At 40.1% G+C, this 23228-nt stretch overlaps 1 protein-coding gene and 2 non-coding genes across 3 annotated transcripts; 1 reads left to right on the top strand and 2 right to left on the bottom strand.

The window, feature by feature from the left end:
• Window positions 1-4548: 4548 nt before the first annotated feature.
• On the bottom strand, window positions 4549-4630 carry trnas-aga. Its single transcript has one exon. It is a non-coding gene; the product is annotated as a tRNA-Ser (tRNA).
• A 483-nt stretch (window positions 4631-5113) lies between these two features.
• On the bottom strand, window positions 5114-5185 carry trnag-ucc. The gene has a single exon. It is a non-coding gene; the product is annotated as a tRNA-Gly (tRNA).
• Window positions 5186-13433: 8248 nt separating this feature from the next.
• LOC124049927 (piggyBac transposable element-derived protein 4-like) lies at window positions 13434-17185 on the top strand. The gene is made up of 2 exons (XM_046372061.1): window positions 13434-14082; window positions 14477-17185. The coding sequence occupies exon 2, from the start codon at window positions 14755-14757 to the stop codon at window positions 16324-16326; it is 1572 nt and encodes a 523-aa protein (XP_046228017.1). The 5' UTR covers window positions 13434-14082; window positions 14477-14754; the 3' UTR covers window positions 16327-17185.
• Window positions 17186-23228: the final 6043 nt, after the last annotated feature.

Raw genomic sequence — 23228 nt, 5'->3', positions numbered from 1 at the left:
CTCCTCTGAGACCCTCCGTTTGAGGACACTTTTCGTTGTGTTTAAAACCCTCCTTTTGAGGACACCTTTTGTTGTATTTTTACCCTCCGTTTGAGGACACCTTTTGTTGTATTTTTACCCTCCGTTTGAGGACTCCTTTTGTTGTAATTTACCCTCCGTTTGAGGACACCTTTTGTTGGTTTTGTGTGAATAAATCTCTTTGTGAGAACCCGCACCTGGATCCTCCTTCCCTCCTGATATAGTTCCTAACAATACCTGTAGGAAGATGCAGAGAGAGAAAGAAATGGAGGGAGAAACACAAAACTACGAGGAGAACTGGACACACAGTTAGTGACATAAAATAATGAATATATGTTGATCTGATGAGAGGAGAGGAGGGAAGAGGAAGAACAGGAGAGGAGGTGGGGGAGTAGAGATGGTGGTGGTGTTGTGGAGGTGGGGAAACTGCTGGGTGGATCATGTTTGTGTCTATAGCAGCATAGCTATGATAGAGATTAAAGATTAACAGTTAGTCAGACCTATTCTACCTGTGGTTATATATCAAGAAGTGACTGTAACTATGCCTACCAGCCCTACACACTTTGTTTGACGCTAACTATACGCTTTAAATATATACAGAATAAACTATAAAACAGAAAAGTTTTAAGTCTAGTCTTAAAAGTGGAGGTGGTGTCTGCCTGTTGAACTCAGACTAGCAACTGGTTCCACAGTAAGGGTTCCTGATAGCTAAAGGCTTGTCCTCCCATTCCAGTTTTATGAATTCTGGGAACTGCAAGTAAACCTGCACTCTGTGATCTGAGTGATCTATTGGGAATATATGGGACTATTAGATCCTGCAGGTATGATGGGGCTAGTCCATTTCGGGCCTTATATGTAAGTAGGAGAATTTTAAAGTCTACTCTGAATTTTGCTGGAAGCCACTGAAGAGAAGCTAAGATGGGGGAGATATGATCTCTTTTACTGATTCATGATTGCATTCTGGATCAGCTGCAGTAATTTTGACAATTTGGATAATAATGAATAGCAGTAGTCCAGCCTAGAAGTAACAAAAGCATGGACAAATTTTTCAGTATCACTCTGAGAGAGGACACTCCTAATCTTAGCAATATTACAGAAGTGAAAGAAGGAGATCTGTTTAATATGATGGATCAATGTCACGTCCTGATCGAAGCTAACATCGAGGTTCCCCACAGCCGTACTGGAGGCCAAAGTAATGCCGTGCAGAGAAAGAGAATATTATCAGATATTCTAAGATGTTTGAGGCCAGCAACAATGACCTCAGTTTTGTCTGAGTTTAATGATAAATAATTGGTGGTCATCCAGGCCTTTATGTCCTTAAGACATGGAGCCTGGCTAACGAATCTGTTTCTTCAGACTTTAAGAATAAGTATAGCTGGGTGTCATCAGCATAACAATGAAAGTTTATGCCATGAATAATATTTCCTAGAGGGAGCATGTATAAGGTGAACAGGATAGGCCTGAGCACTATCTGATATGATTTAAAGCAGCCTAGTGCTGTCCCTGTGATCCTAGTCTCATGTTCTAATCTGTGTAATAAAATGCTGTGATCGCTGCTTTTGACACTGTTCCAGTAGAACGAGTATGGAGACAAGCCTCCTCTGATGCTATGAGGAGGTCATTTGTAACTTTAACCAGTGCTGTTTCTGTGCTGTGATGGGCTCTGAAACAAGACTGAAACACTTCAAACAGACTGTTCCTGTGTAGGTGATCAGTTAACTGACTTAACTACTCTTTCATGTATTTTAGACAAAAATGGGAGGTTGGATATCGCCCTATAGTTTGCCAAGATGTCTGGGTCAATACTGGTGCATTACTAGTAATGCACCAGTGTTCCCATGCCTGCTCAGATGTCTACTGGTGGAAAAATTTATTGAGAAACACACTCCCTCCAAACTGGACAGGTAAGTGTATTAGCTTGTCATTAATAGCTCCAGTTAAAATCATCAAAGCCTCGGCATCAGACACAGCCTTGTGGCTACCCATAGCCAACTACGATTCCCTTCGCTCCCATAGGTCCAAACACAGCTTGTTTGATCTGTATTAGAGCTCCCCTACTTAGATGCAGTTGAAGTTCCCAGAGGTCTACCTGATGCCTATAAATTGGTTGATTGGTGTGAGACACATAATTTTCTCTTATGATTAGTCTGCTCATTGCAGAAATGTTATCAGTAGAGTTACAAAAGGTTGTACTCTCCTGGGAAAGAGATTGTTCCTGGTACCATTATGGTTACTCCTGATATGAAATGTTTAGCTTATGCTTTTGACATTATGATTGTTTCATTAAATCAACATTGCTCTGTTTACCATTTCCGCATGCCGGTGTAATGAAGAATTGCTAGCTCCCAGTAACAGATTCCACACTGGCATACATATGGGATGCACAACGTAATGAAGACATACTTACATATCCACTGTACAATTATGAGATTTTTATTTGTGTTGATATAATAGAATTATATCAAAAGGGGATACCTAAAAATCTCCTGGTTGTGTCATAGCTCATGGCGGATAGTCACTCACAGTTTAGTGGCCTGTTGAGGTGGCTGTTGCACAGAGTTGAGATACAATACAGAAATAATGTTACCACCTGTATTTGATTGACATACTAAAATTATGTCAAAAATGGGAAATGTTATAATTGGTCTTTACTCTGTACACTTTAGATTTGTATTTTTCTATTTAGTTCTATTTCGTGTTTTTTAGGTGAACAAACTGCTTGTAAAAATGGGCTATACAAATAAAGTTGACTTGACTTGACTTAACAATGGTTGGCCTGTTCCCGTCAGAGATAACTGACCAGGTTGCGAGTAAGTCCAACCTCTGTACGGGGCAGACACAGCCCAAGAAGATCCAGGTTTTTTCTGACTGAGATCCTGCAAGGGCTCCGTAACTCCGAGCTGTTGAAAGTGTCTTTTTATCAGCAACATTCACCAAATGAAAGCTAGAGAAAGCCAAAACGATCTCTTTAAACACTGTATACACCCAGTGCAACACAGACACAGGAGCTGCACACGCATGCTAATTCTTTAGACTGGTATTTCACTCTCAAAGAATTTGTTCAGTTCACAATTTTCAGTATACAAAAGAACTGGAATCCATGTCTGCCAAACCAGCCTTTTGCCTGCACTTGTCCATGCTCCTGTAAGTCACCCCATTTCTCCCTATTCAACGAACATAATTGTTAAATCTACTGTGAGGATATGGAGACAATTTAGACGATATTTCGGCCTACTGGTTCCTTCTCGACTGGCCCCGAGAAGGAACCACTTATTTCACTCTTCACTAGTAGATGGAGCGTTCTCTTCCTGGTGGGCGCGGGGTATCAGAACAATCAAGGACTTGTATAATGATGACATATTTTCATCTTTCCAGCAGCTTTCAGAGAAGTTGGTCCTTCCTAAAAATAACATTTTCAGATACTTACAAATCCTTAGTTTTATTAGCAATGTCTAAAGAGATCAGAGATCAGAGATCAACGAAGGGCATGATCTCTGTGTTATATAATCTCATTCACTCTTTAAACCCAGCCTCACTTCGTACTATTAGGATGCTATGGGAGAATGATTTACAATGTGAACTTACAGATGATGTTTGGGATGAGTGTCTGCGGCTGGTCCATTCTTCCTCCATTTCTGCTGGGCACGTGTTGCTACAATGTAAGATTATTCATTGCTTTCCTTTTTCAAAGGTGCGACTGTGTAAAATATATGGTGACGTTGACCCTATTTGTGATAGATGTCAGTTCTACTATACTATTTTCATATGCTTTGGGTGTGCCCTTCCCTGAATACCTTTTGGTTGGAGATCTTTAATACTATTTCACAGATCACCTCGGTTTCTTTTACACCATCTGCAGTCACTGCCCTACTTAGAGTCACCCTCATACTGGCTATACCAAATCACAAGAAGAACCTAGTAGCTTTTGTAACCCTCTTAGCTAGACGCCTCATTCTTATGAAATGGAAATCCCAGACTCCACCAACCTGCCATGAATGGATAAAGGACATCATTTTTTACTTTATCAACATGGAGAAAATCCGTTGCACACTGAGGGGTCATCTTCCACATTCAGAAAAACATTGGGGCATTTTTTTTGAATAGGCATTCAATGACAGCATGTCAATTTTCTGATCCCGAGACTTTCGCGTTCTGCAGAGCTCAGCAGCGTCTCTTGCGATAAAACTGCGCGCATGCCTTCTGACTGCCACACACTGAACATGATGTCACCAAACTGTTTGATATGCTTTGACAAAAAATCCCAAACGCATTCATTTACAATGATATCGAACCAAAGGCAGCTGCAGATAGTCAAAGCTCAGAGGCCTGGAACAGCAAATGTTTGGCAGCTCTTCATTTCATAAATGACTCCCGCAAATCAATGGATTAATCTTCTGTCCATGACATCAGCACTAGTAAGTCGTTGACTTGGACAGACGCGAAGAATTGTTGAAAAAGGCCAGCGAAAGCAACGCAACCATTTCTTACAGCCCAGCCTCATCACTTACGCCAGCCGCCACTTGAAGCCATCGTTGTCGGCAGGATTCGAACCTGCGCGGGGAGACCCCAATGGATTTCTAGTCCATCGCCTTAACCACTCGGCCACGACAACACAGCAGTGTGTACTGTGTTCATCTCGTCTGTGTCGACCAGTAGCAGTTGGTATTGACGCGCTTTGACTATGTTTGCAGAGGATTTGAACATCTGATTGAAAAAATAAAAAAACAAAAACAAAACAAAGCAAAGCAGAGAACAATCTCATGGCATCAGGGCAGACAGAGCTGGGGTTTTGTGAGTGGTTGCACGCCACTCAAAATGTATCAGAAAAAAGTGAAACCCTGGGAATATAACATGGTGTCCACAGTGAACTCATTAACAACTCAAGAATAGAAACTTTTAGCAATTTTACTTCACATGGTGGGCTTGTAGTTGTTTCATTTTGAGTCTCACATGAGTCCATCTGCACTGGGAAGAGAGCAGGTAGGGGAATCATCAGAGTGACATGAACTGAACAGAACGTGTATGAAGCTCTACTCCCACACGAGAAATTGCACTTTGTGACATGAGCATTGTCCCAGAGGAAAAGGGAACCACTTGCGATGGCCGGGAATCGAACCCGGGTCAACTGCTTGGAAGGCAGCTATGCTCACCACTATACCACCATCGCTCTGCAAGAAATGCAAGAAAATTCCACTCCACTGCACGCTCAGCACTTTGTGGCAGGACTTCAGCAAAGAAGAGGAGGGAGGGAAAAGAAGAGGAGAAGAAGGGGGAGGTACATCAACAAGCAAAGAAAGCTCTGTAACTGCTGTTCACTCTCTGGTAGGAAACAGTAACAAAACTACTGACTGTATAAACTGCTTCCACATAGTCCAGCCTCTGCTTCATTGAGAACGGACACCTGAATTTTGACATAACACAGGTCAGCAACAATACTTCTCACTCCTACACGAGGAATTGCACTTTGTGATACGAGCATTGTCCCAGACAAAAAGCAAGCCACTTGCGATGGCCAGGAATCGAACCCTCCTCTGTCAACACTTATATGGCCCTATTAACACATAATGACGAGATCAAGTACCTCGTAAGGGACTTATAACCTGTTAACGACCTTAAAAGCCTAGACTGCACAGTCTGGCGAATGTTATCTGTCAAAAGCCCTCACTTTGAACATAAAGAATCCACTCAGGAAATCAAACCAAGGACAACTTGCGCTGATGTTATGTTAAGCCCTTTGAGACAAACTGCTTGTAAAAATGGGCTATACAAATAAAGTTGACTTGACTTGACTTGACATGCTTTGTACAGATGTATGTGATTGTACACTTCAGTTTGACCATAATAATAGCCATCTGTGTAACTGTCATATTCTTCATTTTGTATAGGTGACCTACCCTTTTTTGTCATTTTGTTTGTTTTATTATTATAAGTGTTTGTTTATATATTTATGTACAATTTTCTTACGCTGCAAGTGTGCTTTTTTTTTTATAACATCATTTATGTGTTGAAAATTCATTAAACAAAGTTGGAAAAAAAAAGTAGGGCTGTCAAAACATTAACGCGTTAATGAATTAAGGCTGTGCAAGTCAATGTGTTACTATCACACTTGCGTTAACTGACAATTGACAATTATTATTTTTTATTTTAGCGCGTTAATGCAGTTTTCTTAGTGAGCAACAGTTAGACAGCAAGTGAGCAACTGACTTTATGACCAGTGTTTGTCTCCCTTGTGTTAGTCAATTATGGTGAGACACTAATTTCAGGAGCTGGTTTATCTAACGTGGCAGATGTTCATGGAGGGCTGTTATTCTCTTCAGTCAGCCATTTGGTCCGTATCATATCAAGGCCTGGTGCAGCCCAGCTCTTAAAGGTAATGAAAATGCTAAACACAGATGACTGGAATGGAGTGGAATATGTGAGACAGAAATGAGACATCTCTCAGATGGAACTGTTGGTAATAGCGAAGATCCCTGCTGATCTCAGTGCTTCTCTTTTTTTAATCATTTCAGTCAGAGAAAGTAGGGCAAGGCCAGCAGCTGCACTGTAAAACCCACAAGAGAGAGGAGGAATGCATATTTCCTCTCCATTCATTCTTAATATGGCCTGCACACAATCTGATTATTTTTTAAAACATGTTTTTCTTTTGGCTTTATATAATGAAATTATGATGATTACCAAGCAGAGTTGAATTTTTGATTTTGATTTACCACTACATTAATAATTAAGGGGGTGGTGCTTTTAAAGCTTAAGCTGGAGTTACATAAAAGAACTCAGCGTCACCCCTCTGTGGTATTTGAAATGCAGGGATTGCATATTTTCTGCAACAATTATCCCTGTTTGGTTGGTAGAACAGAGAATTATCACATCTTTTTATGCTTCCAGCATAAGGCACAGAGCTTTTGGTTTTTCATTTTGGAGACAATATACACTGAGACAGGGACCCTGTTGCTATGGCAACCTTGAGGAAGAAGGATGGAGATAGTTACAGAGAGGGAGAAATGGGGCTAATTTAAATAGAGAATGTAACGGGAATGAATAAGAGAGAATATTTGTTTCCTGACTCTGATTCTATCGCTAAACCATTTCTTCAAGGTCTGCAGAGTAAAAACATCACCAATTTGTTTGAATGCTTTTAGGGCTAAATTAAGCCTAAGGCGATGATCACTGGCAGCAGTCAATATAGACACCAGTTTAATAAAGAAACAGTAAACCTTGACAAATCTGTGATTTCTCAGACTTTAAAGATACCTTGTTTTCGTGCACGAGTACTAAGACATTTGTGCAGTTCTATATATACAGATACAAATAGTCTGCTTGGAACAATAACGTGGATCTGATATGTCTTTTCCTGTCTTTTTTTTCATTAACAGCTTTAAAAAAGGCATCTACTCAGGCATCTCATTAAATATTACAAATAAATATGCAAATTTGTTCATTTCTAAAATTTTTCTGCTGGACACAAGATGTGTCCTACTTCACTGTAAGTTCACTCTCAGTGTATGTGCACTGGCAACTTCAAGTTACATCACACTTGAATAAGTTGCAAAATGGACTTGGATTGACTTCTAAATTAGTTGTGATGTCGCAAATCATGCTTTCCTCTTTAAGCAGATGAATGTGAAAAGCCTTCCAGTATCAAACTCTGTACATACATGATTGTCCACAGTGAAGGTCAAGCACTGAACTGTGAAGGGGGCCTTTAACAAGCAAGGATCCTGGTGTTACTTTTGATCTTACCCTTTTGATCAACACATTACCAGGATTGCAATTTTTGCCTTACCCAACATAGCTAAAATTAGGTCTTTCCTGTCCATTGCTGAAGCATAGATCTCAACTTATGCTTTCATTTATAATGAGTTGTTCTACTGTTGGCTAGTTCTAAAAGTCTTCATCAGAATGCTGCAGCAGAAATCATAACTGAAACCAAAACATTTTGTCACATTACACCAATGTTAGCCTTACTTCCTGTCATGTCAGATCAGACTTTAAGGTGCTTCTCCTGACACTTCTTCATATCCATCTAACCTTATGAAACTTTATATCCCAACTCGTGTACTACCCTTACAGAATACATGCCTCCTCTCTTTTCCCATATTATTCATCTCCCCACTGGCATCAGACAGTTTGACTCAAGTGAGGCCTTAAAATCTAAAATTAAAAGTTGTTTCCTTCCCTTAATTTTCACTTAAGTGTTTATTTTTCATTTAGTTTAATCCCCCTGTTGTGTTCATTTGTCAGGAACAGCAAAGATGTTCCCAGGTCAATTTGACCTGGTGCATATTTTATTATCCAAAATAAGGCTGAAAATAAAAAAAGAAAAATCCTCATAAGCATTGTTAATATTTAATTACTAACTCCATTACTATCTATTCTGTCAATATTTAGTGCGATGGTGTTCCTTACCTCTCACAGATGATGGTTCAATTTTTCATAAGAAAAAATACATGTTCAATGTTTTTTTAATGTTTCACCACTTTCAGTTTCACTTTTCTGACACCCTTTTACCCCCAGTTTGACTGCTGGGTCAGATTAACCCGAACAGTATCTATTTCTATTTCTATATCTAGTAACTATTTTTTCTTAATCTTCAAACTTTAACACGGGTCAGTTTGACCCGTAACATAACAGGAGGGTTAAACCTTACACCTATTAACAGCACCGTAACGGACCGTCAGCACCCTGTTGAGGACAGCGCTGCGGACGTTTAAGCATACAATTAAATTTGAAACTTCGAAGGACTGGCGCGACTCAAAGTGTCTGGGCAGGGGCATTGTAAAATAGGGTTATTTACTAATGATTTGTAACTTGCAAGTGCTGCACTCATTTATTTTTGTCACCAGTCGTCCACTTTCATCAGTTCAGTGAGCCCACGCATCACCAGTTAAAGGACCAATAGCTGATCAGATAAACTTCGGTTTACTGACTCCGCTGTTGTGTGGTGATAGTGTGGGACTCAAAAGAACTGAGGTGGATGTTTATTGGGCTCTTTCTGTCTCCTTCTTTCCTATCCATATCTCTCTCCCTCACACTTTTTCCCCGGCAGTGAAGCCACGGGCCAAGCATGCGATCACGAACCTCCTCAAGGAACACGTGATGCTCGAGGGTCCTCGCCCTTTGTCCTCCTTTGCTGCCACGTAAGCCACACCCTGCATGTCACTCTGCTGCCATCTTGGTTTTTGCTGACTCATCACTCACATGGTCACCTGCCATCTTGTTTCTTGCTGACTCACCACTCACAACAATAGAGCAAAAGCTGTGAAATTGTGATAAACTCTACATTTCTTTAACTTCTGGTTTCTTTTTTCCTTACGTTGCCAAGCTGTTTGAATCTCACTCCTCTCTCTTTTCTCTCTCTCAAGTTTTCTCTTTCTCCTCTTTTTTCACTCTCCTGGCAGCCGGTGCCTCCTCAGTTTGTTTTAATCTGGATCATGGCCTCTCAGGAGATTCAGCCTTTACTGTTCTCTTCTTCCTCCCTACGTTTACTTGTCGTCAAGTCTTAGAGAGCTACAGGTTAGCAATACAGATCTGCAACAAGTTTGATTTGTTGGATGGCAGAGTAGACTAAGCTGAGACTGGAGGGTTAGACAGCTTCTCTCTGCTGTTTTCAAAGGCCATATTTGGAGTTTTCGATATAAATAGCACACAGACTACATGTTACACATACATGCATGCACTTTTAGATTATTTTTAGAGCATTTTCATTCTTTGCTCCATGTCAGTTTAAATCAGGCATATCCGTTGTTGCATTGCAGTACACTTTGAGTGTCTCATTGTCTCTCCTGTTAAAGGAATTTTTTTCAACATTGTCTTATATCCAAAATTACTTTATGTTATCAAAGCAACCATATTAAATGCATAGCAACCAAAGAAATAAATTTAAAAAACTGTCTGTCTTTGTGTGTCAGCCCTGCAATTGACTGGCAACCAGTCCAGGGTGTACCCCACCTCTTGCCTGGGATAGGATCCAGTTCCAGGATAGGGTCATCTTAAGATCAGATTTGCAAATGCAACATATAACTTGCTTATCTGCATTGTGTAAAATGAATGCAAGACATTTGCACTAAATACGCTTCCCTATTTTATATATGAAACAATTTGCACTGTGCCAACAATGCGTCTGACCATAGTTGCCAATCTGGGTTCGACAGGCAGACACCACCTCCACTTTTAAGGCCAGACTTAAAACCTTTCTGTTTAGTAAAGCATATAGTTAGCCTCAAACAAAGTGTGTAGGGCTGGTAGGCATAGTTACAGTCACTTCTTGATATACAGCCACAGGTAGAATAGGTCTGACTAACTGTTAATCTTTAATCTCTAGCTATGCTGCTATAGGTCTATGCTGCTGGGGGACACAAACATGATCCACCGAGCAGTTTCCCCACCTCCACAACACCACCACCATCTCTACTCCCCCACCTCCTCTCCTGTTCTTTCTCTTCCCTCCTCTCCTCTCATAGATCAACATATAATTCATTATTTTATGTCACTAACTGTGTGTCCAGTTCTCCTCGTAGTTTTGTGTCTCTCCCTCCCTTTCTTTCTCTCTCTGTATCTTTCTGCAGGTATCTCTCCATCCAGATCTACATGTTGAACTGCATCCTCTGACAAACCCAGTGACAAACTCAGTGTCTACTATCAACATCTGCCCATGTTGTTTTTCTATGTAGTGCTAACTAACTAACTTGAACAACGTATCGTCTAAAGAACAAATACATACAACACATAGTCTTCAGAATTCCAATTATAACAACCTGTTTGTCCTTTGTAATTTATGATGTTTATTGCATGTAAATATCTCTCTCTCTCTCTCTTTCTTCCTCTCTGTCCTGTCTACCTCTTCTTCCCCCCCTTCACCCGGCCGACTATCAGCAGGATAGTTCTCCCTTGTGAGTCGGGTCCTGCTCAAGGTTTCTTCCTGTTAAAAGGGAGTTTTTCCTTGCCACTGTCTGCTTGCTCGGGCGTTCAGGCTCTGGGTCCCTGTAAAGCATCTAGAGACAATTTTGATCATATAAGGTGCTATATAAATAAAATTGAAATTGAAATAAATAACTTTGTCTGAATTTATTGCTAAGTATGATAGAAAGTCAGGGAATTCATTTAAGGACTCAGATTAAGGCACTACACCACAGCAAATAAGAGTGGTTTATCTGCTGTCCAGGGTGTGAGAAGCTAAGAGTAAGAGTTTCAAATGAGTTGTATTTAGCAGTAGGTTTAGGGTTACTACGCAGATATGACTGATACCAATATTTCTGAGAAATAAAAAAAAAACATTTAACATTTTTATTGTATGAAATAATAATAATAATGAAAATTTAGATTTCAATTTTAGATTTATGTCAATGTCTTTGGAGACACACGTAGGAAATAAGGGGAGGAAGAGGGGTGTGACATGCAACAAGGAACCTTGGCGGAAACTGTTCCAGAGAGAGTCTCCACCACCAGGTCACCAGGATGCCTCAAGCAAACTTGTTTGCTTGAAAAATGATTTTTTATTGTTTCTGAGACCATACACGTTTAAACCATAAAGATTTTTGTATCTATTTGCAGCTGTAAAAGAAAAAATTGAATCAAAAATAGCGGCACAGTGGTGCAGTGGTTAGCACTGTCGCCTCATAGCAAGAGGGTTCCAGGTTTGAATCTGGGCCCTTCTATGTGGAGTTTGCATGTTCTCCCTGTGCCTGCGTGGGTTTTCTCCGGGTACTCCGGCTTCCTCCCACAATACCAAAAACATGCACATTAGGTTAATTGGCTACTCTACATTGCCCCTAGGTGTGAGTGTGAGAGTGTGTGGTTGTCTTTCTTTGTGTGTCAGCCCTGCGATTGACTGGCAACCAGTCCAGGGTGAACCCTGCCTCTCGCCCGTAGTCAGCTGGGATAGGCTCCAGCTCCCTGATGCGACCCTGATGGACAAGCATAGAAAATGGATGGATGGATAGATGAATCAAAAATAGCATAATCATTGGGGAAAAAAAACAGACAAAATAAAACAAAATCCTGAAAACATGAATCACCGGAAGCCAAACAGTGTAACTCTCTTTTTTTGCCAACCACAGCAGAGATATCTCTACAGACCTGATGCAGCACACAGTGCACTGCACCTTTAAATAATTTGTCAGGCTCCTCATCCTTTTGAATGAGCCATCTTTCAGATTTCCAGTATGTATATTTAAATTATTGATCACGGGTATTTGAATTATTCACTTGACAAGACTCTACGGTTCAAGTCTGTTAAGCTTGTCAGAATGGTGATGATTCAATTTTATTTTTTTAAATAGTACAAACAGTTTGCATCATATGTTCATATCATATAATATGCCATTTGTGGCTCAGCAGGTACAGTGGGTTATGTACTAAGTAGTTTGATTCCCACCTATTCTACTGCATACCCAGTTCTGAGTGACTGAGTACAGAAATGTACTTTTCCCATAATTAAGACATGAGAGCTGTGGTGTTGTCGTTTGAAAATCACATGAAAATATACGTCAGAGCAGGTCAACAATGCTTCTCTAAAATGAACAAAAAGTGATTTTGGAGGACACAGTGAGTGTACCCTCTTCAACCTTTAGTATTCTACAACCAACTGTGTTTTTGGCTGGTTCGCAAGAACTCATAAAATGAGGAAATATCATGTAAAAAAGTCAGTTATTACTTTTTTTATTTTATTTTTACTTTAATTTTATTTATGATGTAAATGTATATAATTAGAGCTGAAAAAATAACATGTTAATTTCAATAAATTAATCACAGAAAAAATAATGTTTAACATATACAATACAAAACAACAATAATGTTAAAAATGAACACTGATTAAACACGTTCCAGTGTCCTTTGACCTGCTCCAGCCACAAGAGTTTTGTAACATGATGGAGGCAGATGAGAACATGTTACTTGGTCCAATGAATGGAACATTTACATTTAACCTGTTTGTGCAGATAGGGTTAAAACGGACCCGCCGGCGGGTCCAGATCAAATTCGGGGATTTACTGCTCATATACGTCTCCCATTTTCGAAATACAAACAAAATACCCATATATCTATCTTCTGTCATGTCAGAGCTTTGTGCTAAAGGAAAATTGGCTTATGTTATAAATACGTTATTCAGAAATAGCCACATTAGCTTAGCATAGCAATTCCCATTGACGAACACAGGAAGTAACATCCTTCTGAAACATTCATATTTATAAAGTTTTAACATTTCGAGTGAGCGCAAATGAAGGCATAATGTCATTATTTACCTTTTAGTCGTGTGGAAACTGGTCTTCATTGCATGGGAAAGGTCAAAACAATGCTTTATATCCTTAGTCATTCCATCGTGTAAAATAGTCGTATTTCCCCATAAAAATCCACCGCGGTCTTCTCTAACTCGTTCTGACCAGCAATCGCAAATTTACTCGTAAGGTTATACATGAATAGAAACTTGAAGATGTCCTCTACAAAACCAAAAGGTATTTATTTGTAATCCGCTGAGTAATTTCCGAAGCAGACGCTGTGTTTCATGTGTGCGCCGTGCACCCGAGTTGTAAACACAAAAGCATCGTCCAACTTTCTTCCTTGTTGCCGGTGTCAGGCTCATCTGAAGTGATTGACACCTCTTTCAACGAATAGTAAACCGACAAATGAACATTTAGGGGGTAGGGTGTCATGATTGCCCCAATGATGTCTGTGGACAGGAGGCGTGCGTAAAGCCCTGCGCCAATGATGTCTGTGGACAGGAGGCGTGCGTAAAGCCCTGCGCCGCAGCTGAACTCAGCGGGAGTCATTGACCGACGTCATTACGCATGTGTAACCTGGCGAATTAGCAAGTGTCACCGTGTTGTTGGCAAACTTTTGTTTGTTTGGTGAAGTTTGCAGTTTGAAGTTTGCAGTTTGCAGTTCCTGCAAGTTTTTACCTCTACACATCATGGCCAGGCCTAAACGTCTGACTCTTGAAGAAGTGCACGCAGCACTTTTTCAGGCAGACGACGATTTTGACAGCGGAGAGAGTGATGCTGAGTCTGTAGCTGCGAGTGCAGACTCCGTCGAGGAGGACGCGTTTGAGGACGGTGTCGACGTCGTCCTCGACATGTAAGTGACTATGTTTATAAATTCAGATATATTGTTTCAGATTATAATGTTGTCAAAGTTGTGCATCAGCATACTCATACCTAAGCAGTGAATCAGTCCAAATAGCAATGTCCAAGCTTCAGACTAGTGGCCTTTACAACTTGTTATATCCAGTATAGCATAGGAATATTATAGGGATAATATAGTATATAACACTACTTAGCAGTAGGATAGAATACAATGCAGTACAATACAATAGGCATTGATATGTTATTATGTTATTGTTATTGATGGGTTATTGTTTATTTATATTTATATTTATACGTATTTGGTACAAAATAAAAAAAAATGCTTTACAATGGGAATGCTTTATAAATCAAACCATTTTTGAATTTGAATATTTGTGTTCCTACAGTGCTGAACCACCAGCCAGTCCTGTCCCTCTCTCCCTTCATCCCAGTGACCCTGTGGAAGGGCCCTCTACATCATCTCCAACAGCAGTGAAGCGTAAGTGCAAGCGCAAGCACAAGCACACAGCTTTAGCAGGCACCAGGACACCTCAGCGCCGTGCCAGAGCTGTGGCGCAGCGCAAAACCACAGCCTCATCAAGCCCCCCTGCAGTAGTACACCCCGACTCTGCTGAAGAGGACAGTGAGGTGGAGGAGGAGGAACACTGGCACTCGATGAAAGAGGATGATGTGGAGCCTCCTCCACTACCATTTCGTCCCAGGAGGACCCCTGGGGTGCAGCTGGATCCTCATGTGGAGTACAGTCCATGTGATCTTTTCCAGCTTTTTTTTTAGCAAAGAAGTTGTACGTGTTTTGTGCAGGAACACAAACATCTACGCTGCAAAAAAAATAGCTGGTGGCCAGAAGAGGAAGTGGAGTGATGTGACCATTGATGAGGTTTACCACTTCTTGAGCCTTGTCATCTATCACGGCCTGGTGAAGACAACAGCTGGGCGTGATATGTGGAGAAGGGGCCGTTTGTACAGTTTGGCTTTCCCTGCGTCCGTTATGCCTGGATACCGCTATGAAGCAATACTGGCGTTGTTTCATATGAGCGATCCAGCTGATGACGTCGCCAATGACCTGCTTCGAGGCCAGCCTGGCTTTGATGGTCTCTGCCGCCTCAATCCACTTCAGGATCAAATCCTGACTGCCTGCAGAGCATACTACCATCCACGTCAGAACCTCTCGGTGGACGAGCGTATGGTTGCCACTAAGGCAAGAATTGGGATGAAGCAGTTCATGAAGGAGAAGCCCACCAAGTGGGGGTATAAGCTGTTTGTGCTGGCGGACAGCTCAAATGGCTATACTTGTGACTTCACCATCTACGAGGGAAAGGCAAGGACGCCGTCTGGCCAGGGCCTGAGTTTTGATTCTGTGGTGAACCTGCTCAGAGTCCCGTATCTCGGCACTGGGTATGGTGTTTTTGTGGACAACTTTTACACCAGCGCCAAGTTGTTTGTTCACCTCCACGGAATTGGCTTCGGCGCCTGTGGCACAGTCAGGGAGAGCAGGCTTGGCTTCCCACGAACCACCATCAACGCCTTGCCAAAAGCCGCTGCCCGGGGTGACATGAGGTGGATCAGGAGTGGGCCATTGCTTTTTGTGAAATGGAAGGACACAAGAGAAGTAGCAATGTGCTCCACCATCCACAAAGCCTACACAGGGAAGACCAGCGCACGGCGGGTGAAAAACAAGCGGACTGGCATCTGGTCAACAGAAAACATTCCCATCCCCGAGCCAGTCAGTGCATACAACAAGTTCATGGGGGGCGTGGATTTGTCCGATGCACTGATCAAATATTTTTCTGTCACCCAGAAGACCAGGAGGTGGTACATGAAGCTCTTCCTGCACTTTGTGGATATCGCTGTCGTGAACAGCTTCCTCCTCTACAAGGAGATGGCAGTGGCTAAGGGTGAGAGGGCCCTCACTCAAAAGGCCTACAGAGAGGTGCTGTGCTGTCAGCTTGCTGATGTGGGGCAACAACAGCCATGTCCACCAGCAGAGACTTCCGTTGAAGCCACTGGTGGGCCATCTACCTCTGGCCAGGAAAAGCAGAGGCCAAAAGGGTGCTTTCCTGTCCCCATTGGAGCCCCCTCTTCAGATCCCAGACTGAAGGCAACCGAGGGCAGGAGGAAGTGTGTCCACTGCAAGAAGAAGACTATCTTCATGTGCAGGTCCTGTGAAGTGCCACTCTGCATTATTGTGGACAGACTTTGCTTCACAGAGTGGCATGATCTACAGTGCACACAATGAAGCACTCTTTTTGTAAATAGTTGTAAATAGTTTCCAGTGTGTTATTTCAGTGTTCCAGTGTTCCAGTTTTTATTTTTTATTTATTTATTTTTATTTTACACAATTTTTGCCTCCTAAAATCCAACCCCTCGTCCACGTCGTAGGAGGTGGTAACAGCATATTGCAGGTATGTAAGTAACTGTGCTGGCAAACGGGGCTCTGGTATGGACTGTTTTCACTTATATACTCACAATCACTCCAAAACATATTATTTAGTAGGTACTATATAGGTATTTATAGGTATTTATAGTATTTATAGGTACTGAAGTTCTTGTGAATTTTAGTCTGGAATGCAGTAAAATGTATTTGTACTATTTCAAAATGAAGGAAAAAAAATATTACAATCACCCCCTTTTGTATGGTGCAATTTTTTTTTTGGAGAGCTTGGAGAGGTTTTGGAGAGGTTTTTGGAGAGGTTGGAGACGCCTATTTGTACCCTATGGAAATGGTTGTGTAGCACCTATGTACTTTTATGTATCTACTTCAAATTTTGGATTTTACTTTCCAAGACCATGTAGAATCAGGGCATGTACAGTTTGACAGTTTGATCTTTTCTTATCAGCCTTGAACTCACTGAAAACTAAAAAAAAGTTAGGCGATTTTTACTTTTTTGACATTTTATGCTATGTATGATCTTCTGAAATGGACACTTAATGAGTAAAATAAACAGCTAGACATCAATACATGTCTTGGCCCATGTGTCTTCTTTAATTTAAGCCCCCATTTAGCCATGTGCTACATGTATAGCATGAGATAATGAATGCTGAAGGCTATGTCTACAAAACGTCTCCAAATTTTGCTGAATTCCTATTTGCAGAAAGGGGTTAAAAAACACACAGATGGAACTGTTGACAAGAGCATCATTCTTTGCAATTTCTGCAGTAAGGAATTTTTGTACCATTAGAGTACTTCAAGTCTGAAATATCACCTTAATGCAAAGCATTTTGCAGCGAGACCAGAGGCCTAAGCTAGCACTACCCATGATACTAGCGCCTAGCTGCCAGCTTCATCAAGCCACACTAGACCAGACGTTTAGACTCTACCCGAGCAAGTCAACGTGTGACCAATTCCCTTGTAACTCGCTTGCAAAATGGAATGCAATGGACTGCAGACCAGTTTAAGTGGTAGAGGACAGGGGGTTAGCAAAGAGTGGAAAGGGAGTACGAATATGGACAGTGAAAAAAAAAATATTTCTAATTCTGAAATAAAAGAGACACTGAAATTTAAAGTCATGTCAATTATCCATTAATTCCCCCATGCGCTAATATTCATTTGAATTTAAATCCTTTAAAAAGCTTCAAAGCAAAAATTCATGTATGTGAGTAATTTCAATTAGTTAATCACAGAGCATTAATTGAATGCAAGTAATTAATTAGATTTTTTTTTTTAATTGCTTGACAGGTTCTGTCTCGTCCTTTCCCTCTCCTTCTGTACACATTCATGTCCCATTAATGCATGTTAGCATGTTTTCTTATCTCACAGGTTCCTATAGACTGCAGTTGGCCTTTATGCTGTGGTAGATGCCATCACTGTTATTAGTCATAGTTCTCATTTGTCTGCACTATTATTATTATTATTGCTGTTGCATCTCTACACCCGAGTCATGGGGGGATTTTAGGTCTCTGTTTGGAGAGTGACATGAGATAACTTTTGTGTTGACTGACACTGACATAAAACTGACTTGACTTCAGATTTAAGCCTCCAAACTCTCAACTCAAGCTCATTTGGGTTGATTAATTCTTGTATTTAAGAATTGCCATACAAAATAATATAAAAACAATAATTCTACTAATCTTGCTATCAAGGAACTAAAAGGTTCCTTCTGGCTGTTCTGGCTACAATTTTTTAATAATGGACATTGAAATAAAATGGAACTTAAGACAGTGGTAGCTAGAAAAGTGCCTATTGTGCTTCTTGGGGACTCCATATGTTTCAGATGAGGCATTCTGTCAACAGATGCAACCGTAGTTCAAAAACATTCCACACTGTGAGGTGAAAAAGCAAGGTTGCTGTAAAAACATAATTCAGTTCATTAATATAACATATTCTCATTAAATAGTCTCAACCAATATTTTTGAACAGCATCAAATGTCCTATGTCCCTGTGCTGTGAGGATTTGATACCTGGTGATTTTTGTAAAAATGGAAGCACACAGCTTCTGCCACAAGCCCTGTTCCATGTCACTTGGCTCATCGCACAGAGTGGAAACAGGAGACTGAGGTTTCACATTGTGGTGAAACATTAGCTGTGAAAGGCAGAAGACAGACCACTGACCCACAGGGCATAGACAGAGGAGGACTTGGCTTGGTTTACTATTGTAAAACGGCCACCATATGACAGAAAGTCTCTGTTATTTCTGTACTGAAGTGCAAATCTCATCAGAGAACCTTTCATCAATGTTCTGACTGCATTTTAGGACTAGGGATATTTATTATATACCTGAAACAGATACAACAACTAATCCTTTGTCCCAGCGTGTTTCAAGTTCCTGTGTTTGCATGGAGCTGGATTATTTGCATGATTCTTATGCAGTGATACATGCAAATGAATAGGGGCCCTGTGTGTACCTGTACATATTCTGCCTATGTCTAATATGTCTAAAAACTGCCCTGGCCTCAAGGTTGGTAACTTTGGATCAATATATAAAAATGGACAATGTGTCCATTCCTCTAAAATTAAAAATTAAAGGCACAGTATCCCAGATACAAGCACTACCATGTTTTATTTGGAACCAGAGTCGGGCTCAGTGGATCTGCTGCTTTTTAGTTTGGTCCACGTCCCGTCTGCTAACGTGGAGAGGGAGGAGTTTATGACGTATTCTGCAGTCAGTCACCAGGGGTAAGTAAGTGTCACAATCCACAGAAAAATGCCTTCTAAAGTTCGACTGGTAGTTATATGATATGACTAATACATGGTACACAAATACAGTAGGTATCTTCGAAAATTACATTATGTTCAGTACAGACTCTATAGTAACACTTTCTATTCACTTTCTACATCACATCATCACATCACATCTAAATGGCATTATATTGGCTTTCATAGTGTATTATACTGCATTCAAAATGTTTTCTGACTACATTCAATAGCACACATAATGCTTTCTGATGCACTACATGAACAGTCAGAAAACATTATAGATTTGACTTTTTGATGCTCTCCACTAGTTATAAACAAAATATTCACTAATGGGGCTTGTAATGCATTAGGACATTTGGCAATATAGTGTACTTGATCCAGTCTTTCTCTCTCTTCTGTCTCTCCCACCTACTGGCAACAGGAGGTATCAACCTCTCCTTTCGGATGTACTTATCCCATTTGATGAGATCTGCCTCAGTATTGGTCAGAACAACCTCAAGACTTTGATGATCCTTCATTATAAAACTTGAGGTTTTGTTAAATGCTGTTGCAGTGGTGATGCATTCTTTTCCTTGAAGCATCAACTTGTGTTTGAGGGGATATGGATGCTCAAAACCTTTTACAAGGTTTTTCAACTTTGAAGCCACTGACAAAACTGCAGCTCTCTGAGCTGAGGTATTTTTGAGGTCATTGACAAATGAAGTGGCATGGAAAAGTATTGGACAATTTTTGTGGAAGACATTCTTGTGGATTTTACAGTTTTCCATACAAAACAAGGTCACCTAAAGGAGGACACCATAAAAAATTTACACACAAGACACAAACTACCAAGACTTTGAAGATAATATTTCCTCAGTATCCTCCAGTGATATACTGAATTGGCTTTTTTTTCAAAATTTAAAATTTGTTTACAGAAAGACTATGATTTAATGACTGTTTACCCAGCCCCCACCATGCAGTACAATAAGACATACAGAAATATCTTGGCGATCTCCTGGGCCCGGTTTTTCAAAAGGTTTAATCTGGATAAAATTGATCCGGATATGGTAATGATCACATAATTCATTTTACTTTTGAGCCGGTTTTTCAAAGCAACATCGGACTGGATCTGATCTGATCCAGATAGAAACTTTTCAGGATCGCCAAATCTGGATAACCAGTGCTCAAATAGGATAAGAAATCACAATGTAGAACTACAGACTCCTGCATTCTGCCAGAACGAGCAAACAGGACGTGCAACAAGGGACACAATAGTAAGACACTATTTCTGATTTGTTTTGAATTTCAAAAACCTGTGATGCCATTGCCATTGCTTTGTTATTCTGTTTTGCATGCATCACTAAAAAAATTAAAAACAAAACAAAAATATCTTTGATTGTGATGAATAAAAATTAATTAATGACAGAATTAAATATATTATTTGTGGTCAATATTGACAGCTGTTTGGGGGATTATTTTATGAGGCCAAACTCTTCCTACTTTGCTGTAGGCCTATACTGAAAGGCTGAATACGTTATAGCCTACCTAATCACTGTAGCCTGATGGATGAACAAATCAAATTAAAACCTATGAATAAATAAGATATCTTGTAGGCTATACTGCATGATCCAAATATAGTATTATTTGATTCAATTTCAAAGTTTCATTATATTTCAAGCCTGAAATCCACACAGAATCCACTCTTCTGATGGGATCAGTATAAACCAGAATCTTTGGATCAAAGTGATCCCAATCCTACTAAAAGATTCTAAAAAAAACACAAACTAAAGCTTTGATCTGGATCAAAACCAAGATTGGATTACATGATCTGATCCGATCACGTAATCCGTTTTTTTATGTAAACGTAACCCCATTTTCCGATCCAATCCGTCCAAAAACCAAAATCCAATATCCAAAATCCGAGCGGGTTACTTTTGAAAAACCGGGCCCTGGGAATGGCAGTTTCCTAATTTGTTAAAAATTGGCCAATTGGCATGAAATGTTTGTTTCTTTTGTGTGGTCAGACACAACTGCCAAAGTATGACCTTGTCATCACTGACACAAGTAATTTATTTGATTGGCAAAAAGGTTGCCATTTTGACTATCAGTAGCAGTACACTCAGCTACCTAATTAATGGACATCTAGTGGTATTAAATTATTCATTAAGGGCACAATTTCTAAAATATGACCAGAATTCAAGAGTACCTCAAAGTAACAGAGTAATTGCTGCTCACTGTACTGTAGGCTTGTGTTGCTGTTAATATTATGGTAATAATTATTTATCGTCACATGCTAAATCTTACAAATTGCACCACTGATGTCCAGTATCCAAGATGCTGGTTGACATTGCTTGCTCCCAGGATGCTGAGCTCAGGTATGGCTTCTCCTCTTTCACTCTTCTGTTCGCCAAGTTTCTGAAGCATGTTCATACATGAAGGATGGTCTGCGACCAACATTAATACCTTGTGACCATCATTAGAGCGTTCTATATCATCACCAACCTAGCTGTCAACAAGATTAAGCAAATCACTGTCATTGGGATGAAAGACAAGCAAAAGTGAAGAGAATAAAGAGAAATTGTATTGGAGGAAAGTCAGCTTCAGCATTTCATCATGTAGTTTGGGACACTGAACAACATTTATGATACTAGTTAGCAATATTTCCTACATTAATTGTGTGAGTGTGATACAACCTGCTCTATTTAGCTGCTTGATAATATTATGGTGAATTGCAGTATCCTGCAGCACAATTCATTAAGTTATTGAAGACAAAAACCTAAATGGCAGTGTTTTTGTTTTCAATCTATATATATATACATTTCAGTTGAGAGTGTGTGATTTTGTGGTTTGTGTAATGAGAAAAGTTTGGTGAATCAATTTATGTTCATTTGTAGATTTGGCAGTGTAATAATCAGCCAGTAAACCTGCAGTGCAGAACTTCTGGCTCCCTCCTTTCTGGTGGTGACATTTACATTGACACTACATGGCATGCTTACATGGCTCCACCATAGTGCTATTTACTGTATCCTACTCCATCGCCACAGCTGCTCCTTCCTTCTGACAAACAAATTTTGCTGGCTGAAGGAACAGACACATTATCAGTCTGCCATTGTGGGGAAGTTGCCACACATTTCAGCTTTAGAAAGTCAGTGAAAGATTAAATTGGCACATTTGGAAAGAACTTTACCATAATAGATGTTCTATTACATACACATGAATAGTTCATTTATATGTTAAAGTTACACACTGCAGGTTTTTTTGGCCAAAGTAAAATAAACCGGTCAAGTCAGATGGCCGCCCATCTTGAGCCGGGGTCTGCTCTGAGGTTTCTGCCTTCTAAAAGGCAGTTTTTCCTCGCCACTGTCACCAAGTGCTTGCTCAAGGGGGAATGTTGGGCTCTCTCTATTTACAGTTTAATTAAAGAGTTTGGTCTAGACCTGCTCAAATTGAAAAGTGTCATGAGATGACTTTTGTTGTGAATTGGCGCTATATAAATAAACTGAATTGAATTGAATTGAAAATAAACAGTGAATATGAAATGACAAAAAAAACGCATGGATGAGAGGACATACATTGATTTAATAGCAAACATTTATTCCAATCATTTAGACAACCTGACAACCCTGATCATCGTGCTCTGAATATTTAGTGCCAGATCTATATGTCTTTAAGCAATCAATATTTTGCTGACCATTACACAAAATGAACTTCATACTGAACTGATGGTTAACTTAATTTGTACAGTTTTTTCTTGCTGCATAGAATTCATACAGCTGATCACAGTATCAGAAAACAGTAATTATTCATCCAGGTATAACACATAAGGCTACACATGCAGAGAGCATCCTTTCATAGTTCTACCCATTTGCTCTACATTTCTACTCGTGTCACATTACACTCTTTGATTTCACAGGCCTTTGGCACAGACTCTAAATCAGACTTATCATTTAAAACAGTGCAACAAAAATATTCACATCTTTTTTTTCTTGATATCCAATTGATATATTAAATATGTTATACTCAGG

This window comes from Scatophagus argus, chromosome 18, assembly GCF_020382885.2.
Source record: "Scatophagus argus isolate fScaArg1 chromosome 18, fScaArg1.pri, whole genome shotgun sequence".
NCBI lineage: Eukaryota > Metazoa > Chordata > Actinopteri > Scatophagidae > Scatophagus > Scatophagus argus.
Note: the sequence above shows the minus strand (reverse complement) of the source record. Positions and strands in the feature narration are given on the sequence as shown.

Excerpts from the sequence above, each read along its gene's own strand:
- LOC124049927 (XM_046372061.1), top strand. The coding sequence starts at position 14,755 with ATGATGTGGAGCCTCCTCCACTACCATTTCGTCCCAGGAGGACCCCTG.